The sequence below is a fragment of the Paramormyrops kingsleyae genome, chromosome 14, assembly GCF_048594095.1.
Source record: "Paramormyrops kingsleyae isolate MSU_618 chromosome 14, PKINGS_0.4, whole genome shotgun sequence".
In the NCBI taxonomy this organism is placed as follows: Eukaryota; Metazoa; Chordata; class Actinopteri; order Osteoglossiformes; family Mormyridae; genus Paramormyrops; species Paramormyrops kingsleyae.
Genome location: NC_132810.1, coordinates 6,505,779 through 6,516,198, shown reverse-complemented (window position 1 = coordinate 6,516,198; position 10,420 = coordinate 6,505,779). Strand labels below are relative to the sequence as shown.

The following is a 10,420-nucleotide window of genomic DNA, read 5'->3' as shown; positions in this document are numbered from 1 at the left end:
TCAAATTTCTCATTGAGACAAATGCCAGCGTTTCAGTGTAGGCTGGCATTCAGTGGAAGCCCTGCTCGATCAATATACTGTACATTAAAGTACAGTTTCTACTGTGCATGAATGCTTTGTGTGACTTAGTGCTTTTTTCACATATTGTTCATTGAATGTGTGCGTGCTTTTTCTTTTGTTTTTTGCAAACAATGTAATGGCAACACAACGCATAGAAACAAAATTTACCAGCAGTTTGAAAATCATGAAGCCAAACTCGGCCGGGTCTGGCCTGCAATATTTCACTTTCAGGCAGTTTCTTCTTTCTCGTAAACTATAACTGATCGCGTGGCTTCGGTAACATGCCACTGCATTGATCAGAGGTGGATAGTTCAGGTACAGAAAGTAAAAATCCAGACCAAGATTTTGTTTCAACCAACCAGTTGAGTACTCTGTGACTGTGACTCTTTATACGCAACTGGTTGGTTGAAATAAAATCTTGGTCTGGATTTTTCTTTCAGCACCTGAACTTTCCACCTCTGAATTTCATCTAGTGCTAATAAGAAATGATGCCATAGCATAGCCAGAACTGAGCAGGAGCCCAGGCCTGAAGACCGTAAAGGTCAGCCTCCTTCACTATTTTGGAAAAAAAAAAGCTAAAATACAAAAGAACACACACAGAAGCTCGCGCCAACTAGACCTCTTTACATGATTTTTGACACATCCACGCCTCGTCCACATCCACATCATTACATTTTGATTCGTTCAATAATGAGCCCATTCTTGGAGCTGCAGCCTCAACCATGCAGGTTGTCATGGTCTTGTTATGCTAAAGTCATGTGGAGGCACACCGAGAGTAGAACAGGATGTCGGCTGCATGAGATACTGCACTTGTGGTTTACTGAGCTGAAGAGCCTGGGGTGACAATCACTATGATACCACTCCGAGGAAACAGGAGCCCAAGCAGACCCGTAAAGAAGCATCCATCCTCATAGTGAAAGACGTGGTGAGTCAAGTTTTGTTATGTATTAATACCTGTCTTCTCTACCAGAAACTAAACTTCAGTTGCAGATGTAAGTACACAATAAACATCATGTTATAGATATAAGTTCAGAAGAGCAAAGCAGCAAATACACTTGTGCTGGGAATTTATAACTTGCTGTAAGAGCTGCTGTGGGTATAATGGCATTGACTCGGGAAGGAGTATGGACTCTGAGACGGGAGTGGAGATGGTTTGACAAAGGCGGAGACAGGTTAGAAACCCGAAGTCAGGTGTCTGAGCTTCAGCACATAAGGAAGCATGCAAGAAAACATGCACAGAACTGGGTCATAGAAAATCCTGCGAGTGAGTCATTTGCCTGTGAGAAAATCCAGTGTGATGACTGGGTATAGCAGAGGTGAGGTGAAGGAGTATATCCCTGACTTCACCTCACCCCAAGGCATCCACGCCCCCTGTACAAACATTTTAGGCCCATATGTCATTGTTCCATCCATCCATCCATCCATCTCGCATAATTGCTTTTCCAGTACAAGGTTCAGGTGAGTTTAGAGCCTATTCCAGGAAGCACAAGACAAAGGGACACCCTGAATGGGACGCCAATGGGCATTGACTTTGAGGAAATTCTCTTTGAGAAAGGCTCCAATCAGACTGACGTGAACAAAGTCCTTATACATATAGCACCCCAGTGGTTCTGGAGATTAATATGCCAAGGAACACTTGCTTCGAATGTTTATATAATTCAAAACACGACTCTCAGGGTCTGTTATCACTTTGGTGCACATTTGGCAGTTGCAGATACTCCCTTTGCCGTGGCTCCCCTTTATGCCTCAGGAGGAGCTCAGATTGCACCTGGTAACCACACTGGCCACTGGTTTTACCTTCAGCGATCAAAGCTTTGCTCTTATCTGAGTCTGCCTGTCCCATCAGGCCCAGCTTCACACGGCCTCCTCTCTCAGCACTCATTCACAAATGCCCCACACACACAATATGAGGTGGTTTATACTCCTGTCTTGTGCACCATGTTGTATTTTTGACAGTTACTTTGCGCAAAACGTGGGTGGTGCAGTGGTTAGCACTGTCGTCTCACACCACTGGGACCCAGATTTTAATCTCAGCCCCTTCTCAGAAGCAGACATCCTTTCTGTCATCTTTTGTTTAATATATTGGTTTTATTTAATCCCTATAGGTCTGGCATTGTTAATCTATGTCTGTACTTTGTGTCCCTGTTTATGGTCTACCCTGCCCATGCCTCATTTAGTTATGTTCTGCTGTACTTGTGTCCCTAGTCTCTCCTATTGTAGGTAGCCCTCAGTCTTTGTTAGGATTTCCTAGTCTTTAGTGCCTGTTAGTTGTAATTTACCTAACCTGTTCCTTGTTGGCCTGAATCCTTAGTGATGGTTTGATTGGTTATGGTTCTCACCTGTCCTGTGTAGTGTCTTGTTAGTTGTATATTTAAGTTCCTATGTTTTTTCCTCAGTGGGTCATTATGTTTCCTTGTGTTCCTGTGTGTTTCTCAGTTACAGTTACCCTGTGTTTGTCATTGTAGCTTCCTGTATTCCTCCCTTCCTTTGGTATTGTTGTTCCTGGTGTTGCTCCCTGTCTTACTTTAACTTTGATCCCTCAAGGTCCCCTTGTTTTTTGCTTCTCCCTTTGTGTTTCATGTAATAAAATCCTGGTATATTGGAGTTGCTACGTGGATATTCTCTCCTTCGCCATGCCTGCCATAAAGAGTCCCCCCCCCCCCCCACAGTATTATTTGTTTCTTCTTCAGGTTGAAACTGGTTGGCTGACGTTAAAAGTAAACACTTTAAAAAGCCACATTGCCTGATGGGAAATTCATCTTCAAATGGTACGTTACTGTACTGTATGTTGATCCTCTGGATGGATAATCATTTCACATTCCTTTGTTAGTTTTTTCAATTATTATTTGAGGCTTGCCTGAAATCTTATTTTGTAAATTTGTCTCCATGGATATGTCACAAATTATTGATTCATTATTATTTGCAGCCTTATAAATGCCAAGGCAACTGTCATTTTAAAAAAATTTAATATCTTTTTATAAAAAGAGCCCACTTATTTAGGAGCAAGTACAAAAGAAGCACCGGACGCTAATGTTGAGTATTCTTAAGAGGTTTCAGCTGAAGATGTCAAGTTTTGATTTGTCGCTGATATAGCAGGGGACACAAAGGGAGATTCCAGCAATATTGACCTGACGAAATTTCAGAAAGTTCACAAAAATGATAATAGAGAAAATGAGCCCCTCCTACTACGAGCTGGTGAGGGTAACACATGCCCAGCGGAGTCTTCATCGCTTTCTGGTAAGGTTACATATATAATATATTAACACACGTTGTTATAATTTGCTTGCAGTTATGTGATTGGTTTCCCTGCCCCATCATTGGTCGACTAATGATACCATTATCAATTTGTATCATAGACAATTCATTAAAAAATATATCATTGCAGTGCTCTTTGTGGCAAGTATGATTACAGCAAACATCCTGTATTAAATGTGCTGGTACGGCATGTTATGAAGAAGGGTAGTGGTATTTGACTTTTTTGTACTAATGGTTGTAGCTATGGAGATCCACGATCTCATCCAGAGCACGAGACTTGAAAAGGCATACCGGAGTTTTATCTTTGAACGGCAGGAGCTCAAGAGACAACTAGAGGAAAATGGCTCCAAAACACCTTCCATGCACCTTAAAAACAAGGAGAAGGACCTTAATCTTCTCTATAAAGCCCTCCGAGACAAGATGATGAGCGTCGTCCGAGACTCAAACAATGAGCAGCCCTGTGACACAGAGCTGTTGGTTAAAGTGGCTCAGATCATCCAGGAGGAGGAGAAGAGGGAGAAGGACCCAGGCAGTGGGGAGTGGAGCTGGAGGGACTCCTGGAAGGAGGCAGTGAGGGATGGGGTTAAGGCTAAGATCCAGAGTGTGACCCTGGACACCAAGGAGCAGAACAGAGCATGGCTGGCTGTTCACCTTGGCCAACTAGGCAAGGCTGTGGTGGAGGACTTGGAGAACGTGAAGAACAACCTAAAAAAGTGCTACCATCCCAGCTTCAATGTCTTTAACACCTACGTGGACAGCTACCATCAGGCCATTGCCCAACACCTCAAGGAAATCTACCAGAAGGAGATAGAAACCAAAGATTCCTATGCTCTGCTGAAGTGGATTCTGAACGATTACAAAAGGTAAATTGCTGTTGTGTAGAGAGTAAAATTTTGTAAAAAATAACGTTAGTTCATACTTTGCATTATGCAGCTTGTAATGTAGCTGGAATAATGCAATAACTGGAATCTGGATCAAAATCTGCAACTCACAGTTCACTTAACCCATATGATTTGATTACCATTCTGTGATTTCAAGTATTTGATTGTGCTGATCAAGTTGCATTGGCCGACAGCGAGGAATTGATGGGAAGCCCCACTCTCCAGCCAGATATGTGTGATAACATTATGGTCCTTCCCCTGGAGGATGACTTTTTGAACCAGATCAAAGAGAAATACTGGCAGCAGCTAAAGGTGAGAGTTCCTACAGGCTAATCAGAATAGCCATGCGCAAAGTAGCCTTAGTAATCGAAAAAATCATGTTGTTTGTTGTACTTTTAGGAAGTATTTATGAACATCTTTAGAGGAATAATCAACACTGAGCAAAACAACATGATTGAAAAGAAAGAGCCTGAAATCCTGGATTGGTATCACTCTGAAATGCACCACGATATCTGTAAGGTACTCTACATAACTGCTCTCTGATGTAGTTTTAATTAGTTAATAGTGGACCAGTGAGGCTGTGTGGCTCTTACGATGAGACATTAAACACCTTAGCTAGCAGCTTATAGTAATAAACTAAGTAAGGGACACCTTATATCAGCAATCAACCTTTTCTTTCTTATGTGTTAGGCCTTAGATGAATACATGACCAGAATCCAAGAAATGAATGCAAACCTGGAGGGAAAACTTCTGTGCATCTTCTTGGATGAGCTACAGTGCTTTGCAGAACGGTGCGGAAATGAAAGCAGGCATAAAATATATAGAGATTATTAAAATGCTCATTTACCTTTCAGTTCCATCTGCTTTGTTCTTTAAAGAGAGAATGAAAGAAAATAATAATTCTGCTCTTTCAAAGGAGAAGCAATGGGGGTACACATTTCTTTTTCACATTTTAGATTTTAAAGTCATAATGCCTTAATTACAGCAATGCTATTCATTTGTAGATTGGAAAGGTAATCTGTTTAGGCAATTCAGCAATAGCCCGGCGATGTGTGCTGTAACATTAATTTGTGTTTGTTGTTTGTTCATTGTTTGAGGTGCAGGTTTGGGAATGACTTTGAGCAATGGTACACCGACATGTCTGAGCCCTTGTGTGCACAGTATCAGATTGCTCACATCAACAGTTTCATATCCATACAGTAGGTGCAAGTCATAATAATGGAATTTTAAATGTATTTAATGCCTTGCGATGGGCTGGCCCCCGGTCCTGGGTTGTTCCCTGCCTCGTGCCCGTAGCTTCTGGGATAGACTCCGGACCCCCCGCAACCCAGAAGGATAAGCGGGTTGGAATATGGATGGATGGATGTATTTATAATTTGTCATTTAAAATGTACATCCCATGAAGTATATTCTTAGTCATGTACTCACTTTCTCTAAGGACTTAATGCTTAGGTAATGGTTTTATGAAACATATTTATAACCTATCCTCATGCATCACAGAGGAAACATAGATGTTTTTCCATCAGTCCCTAAAGTCTGCTCCTCTCAGGGAGTACCTGGAGAAGCACAGAGCTACGAGTGCAGAGCAGGTGGAGAAGGTGGTGCAAAAGATGGATGCTGAAGTCAACAAGCTAGGCCAGACTCTGATGGAGAAGTTCAAGGAAAAGACAGAGGTGAGGGGATAGGAGGATATCATAATGGCATGAGGCCTTTAGCTCCACTAGCGAATGAAACGCTTCCATCAGGGGCCTCCAGCTATACTAGCGAATGAAAAGCTGCCATTTGGGGCCTGCAGCTCCACTAGCGAATGAAACGCTTACATTTAAGAAATGAAAAATGATCACACTCGTTAAAATCACCCACCACATGCAATCAGTTCAAATGTCCCCATTATTCATCCCTCCTACCCATGTATGCTTCTCCACCAGTTTTACATATTACACCATGTCACAGACCTCAAATCCTCTCCATCGTCCTGTGACAAATTGCACAGAAGCATGAACAGCCTGGACAGCATCTTATCATTTACTCATTTATTAAGCTTGATGTTAATGTATTCAGTTCAGGTGGCTCAAACACACTCAGGATGTAAAGGCGAGTTTTACATAATGTTCATTTTTCTCATTTAAAATCTGAAATCTTCTACTTTACGTGAAGCCGAACTTCAAGAACTTGATGAGGGGAAGGTGGATCAGTGATGAACCGTTTCGAGAAATTATGAATGATATAGAGGTGCTTTCCGAGCTCTGCCAGCATATGAGGCCTCCATATAAGCAGGTGAGATGGGTAAGGAAGCAGGGGACAGGGTTTCTGTCGTGTGAATAACTGAACATAAACTGAATTGCAAAACATGACATTAATTGCACTTGTATGGCAGAAATTTGTGGACGAGATGCATTATTTCGTGGCAAAGCAGTACATCTCTCAAATGATGACGAGCCGCTGGTCCTGCGGACGGAGGGACCATGAGAGGATAGTGTTTACACTCAGAAGGCAGTGGGGAGTGCTTTATGAAAACTTTGAGAATATGGTTAGTGCTCGTCTTCAGCTCCTATACAATCTCCTGCACAGCTCTACATGAAGTAATCTATCTGGGACCCTTGTATGTCTGACAGCTGGTTTTTATCCCATTCACAGTCATCCAGCATGAACTGGGTTTACCCAGCTGGAGAACACCTTGTTGATATTATTGAAAAGAAGAAATCTGAGGATATTAAGATTGTCTTACAGTCATTGGTGAAGGATTACCCAGATATCAGGTTTGGATTCTCCCTCACCTCACCAGCACCCTAACCTATCAGAAAATGTTGGGTGACATTGGTTGGGTACATAAAATATCCCTGAGTTTGTCTTTTTTTACCTGCTGCATTAACATACCAGCAATGCAGTCAGAAACTACAGAGGCCTTGGGCATTGTCATATGAAAGGTTGTCGGGCGTGATTTTAAGGGAAGTTGAGCATGCACATCAAAGACATTAAGATACTGAGAAATTAAAGAAAAGATAAACTTGGGAAAGCCACATAGTGAACAGATTCAGGAAGCAAAAGTATTTAAAGGGCAATAGATTGCCAATGTTTCTTTCTGGTGTTGAACTTGCGATTGCAAAACCATTTTCTTCCGCAGTTGCACTTCTTTTCAACAAAGCTTTGATCTTTGTCATTGCGCAGCCTCTTGCTGCATTAGCTTCCCCAAAGAAGTACACCAAAATTTCCCCTAAAGGCTTAATTATTCTTATAACACGGCTTCATTCCATTAAGCCAGGGATGTCAATCTCCAGTCCTGGGGGGCCGGAGCCCAACACATTTTTGGGTTTCCCCTCATTTAACACACCTGATTCAAGTCCTTGCACCTCCTTGTACTAATTACCACACAGCTCTTGAGCTGAATCATTTGTGGTGGAACAGGGAAAGAACTAAGCTACACAGGGCTCCGGCCCCCCAGGACTGGAGTTTGACACCCCTGCATTAGGCGTTTGATACCAGAGTCCACCAAAATCTGGACACATAGGAAACACTCTCCTGAGCTGTTGAGGACACAGTAAAATAACACAAAAAAGTTGACCTTTCAGTGGGAACAGATTGAAAACCACGCGGCCAGGTCAGCGTCTGCTGTAAATCCCACACAAAAGAAAATTCTTTCCCTGTCTCAAAATGAACAAAGCCAGGCTTCAAAAAAGGATATAAAATGACAGAACCCAGTGCCAGAAATGATGCCAAAAAATTGGACACTGTTTTCCAACTCAGTGAAAAACTGAACTCAGGTCATAGTTACCCTATTTGTATTAGATACCTTTATTGTAGCACAATATTAATTTTTTTATCCTGTTATCCCAATGCTTAATAATCATTCAGATATTACTGAATAGCCCTGCTTCCTAGTAGCATTTCAAGCATTTATCTTAATAACAATTTGCACTACTCATAATAAACAAATCAAACCAGTGTGGATCGATTTATTCACGTAACGGTTACAGAAAAAAAAATTGTGTGGTCAATAATTGGATACCTTTGATAGAATAAAAAATACAGGTTGTCAAAATCTTAATCCACAGCTATATATATATAAAAAAAAAGGTTTGGCTGATGCATTCAGGCAAGTTCTTCTCATGGACAAAAACTTTCTCGTTGGCTTTGCAGTAGGAAACATCTCAGAGCTGTGTTGGACTTCAGTGGCAAACTTAACTGCCTACAGAAATGGGCCATCCTGAACCACCTGGATAATCTGCATCAGAATCCAGTACACGCTGAGAGCCAGAATCAGAAGTTCTTCAGCGAAATCCCCATCAAGAAAATCCATTGCTTCTGCTGCGTTTCTGGGCACTAACACTGTATTATGATATATTTCTTTTTTTACAAATATGAGCATTTAATAATTTGCCTTATGAGCTGGCTTATTGTATGATGCCATCAACATCTTATCTATCTGAAGCGTTATTAAAATTTTACTATCATGACCTCCAAACATGTCTCTGTAGAGAGAGTTAAGCAATTGTTTTCCTTTTGATGATAAACAAATTCAGCTATCTGTGTCCCATCCTGTTTATGTGTGAAACCGGGTCAGTGAAAATGCATCTCATGGTTTTTGCTGACTTTCTATATGCACAGTTAGTCAAAGTTTCTTTGAACCAATATCTGGAGATGATTACTTAGCAACCTTCTTGAAGAAGAGATATGAACACATGGTATATCCTTCAAGACAAAAAAAAACATTATCAAAAAATAAATTCTAGCTTTTCTAAGCTAGAGGAAGAGGAAATTTTGTGAAAGTGAAATACAACACAGAAGCTACTCATTTACTTTGAAGAACTTTGCTGGTGATTTATACTTTCAGTTTTAATGTATTTGTTCTGCTATTGCATAGTTCCCTTATATTCCGTTTTTTTCTCGATTACTTGGAAGCATTTCTCAAGTGACAATGTTTGCAAACCAACAAGTGTAATCCCCGCACCACAATGTCACTTCTGCATACCAGAACATAATTTCTCATTGCTTCACACAAATTTCCAAAACGTTTTGTACATATATGCAAATGATTTTATACTATTGTCATCATTTGTCACAATTTTCAGTTGCTTTAGTCTTTTAGGTTAAAATAGATGGTGTAGTTTCCCACTGTAATAATTCTACACACTAAATGATATATGTGGTCATCATATTAGCCACCACATGCAAAACAGAAATTTAGAGAGATTCTCCACATTTTCCAACAATAAAAAAAAGCACAAAAGTTTCATAGTTTCTGTTTGATGCCAAAAATTACATATATATTAATTGTTTTCTCATTGGTAATATTATTCTTCTTGTTCAGATTTTAGTATTTAACAGGAAACCTGATGATATGAAGAAATGTACTGTCACAACAATGGACAATCAACTGTGTTTAGTTGCTGGATTGACAGCCCTAGTCACAAATATCGTCAACAAATAGGAAGCAATTTTTGTAAGAATAACATCTGATCCCAGATTATGCTCACAGACAACTGTAAGCCATGGACCCCTGACTTTACTCATCACACTGTTTGTTCTTTGATAACATCTGGAAATCCCCACTCAAGCTCCTACATTTTTCCAGCCTTTATAAATTCTTCAAAACAGATCTTTGCTGTTCATTTTGTTCTTCCATTTCTCTGAAGGGTTCAAAGCTAATCTCGAGCCTTAAAGCTAAAGATAACCATCCATCTTCCCATTGCTTTTATCCTGGTCAGGGTAGGGGGTAGAGCACAAGGGTACAGTCTAGATATTACATTGTAGGACTTACACATGTACAGAATCATGATGCCAGTTAGCCTAATTGCATGTCCTAGAGGAAAGCTGTGCAACATAGGATGAACATGCAAACTCCACATACCTAGAATTGGCCTCAAATGTAAAAAATGCCTTTATAGCTTCATGCTTCATTTGCCTTGTCCTCCCGTGCTGTGAAGTCATGGCATTACCATGGCATTGTTGTATGTGCCCACACTTCTACTAATTTTGAGATTAACCTTGTTTGGTATGTGCCATACAGGGCTCTCAGGTCTCATGCACTGACCAAGCCACCTTCCAGGCAATCAGAAAATAGAATTTGTTATTTTAAAATTAATTCCAAAATAGGTTAGATGGGATCCTGCTGCAAGCACTAGTGATGAGAAGTTCGGTTCAATTTACAGAACCGATCCTATCAAAATGAATCATTTAAATGAATTGAAAGTTTGATTCAAGGGCGGGGGGTGAGGACATGCTGC

At 40.7% G+C, this 10,420-nt stretch overlaps 1 protein-coding gene across 2 annotated transcripts; it reads left to right on the top strand.

The window, feature by feature from the left end:
• Window positions 1–862: 862 nt before the first annotated feature.
• Window positions 863–9,760, top strand: LOC111838104 (exocyst complex component 3-like protein 4). Of its 2 annotated transcripts, none has more exons than XM_023800713.2 (13): window positions 863–985; window positions 2,751–2,828; window positions 3,157–3,297; window positions 3,557–4,178; window positions 4,391–4,508; window positions 4,596–4,715; window positions 4,887–4,987; window positions 5,300–5,395; window positions 5,746–5,869; window positions 6,354–6,473; window positions 6,574–6,726; window positions 6,834–6,955; window positions 8,334–9,760. In XM_023800713.2, the coding sequence occupies exons 2-13, from the start codon at window positions 2,807–2,809 to the stop codon at window positions 8,518–8,520; spliced, it is 1,926 nt and encodes a 641-aa protein (XP_023656481.2). In that variant the 5' UTR covers window positions 863–985; window positions 2,751–2,806; the 3' UTR covers window positions 8,521–9,760. The 2 variants fall into 2 exon arrangements, with proteins under 2 accessions (XP_023656481.2, XP_023656479.2); XM_023800711.2 differs by having other exon boundaries at window positions 3,154–3,297.
• Window positions 9,761–10,420: the final 660 nt, after the last annotated feature.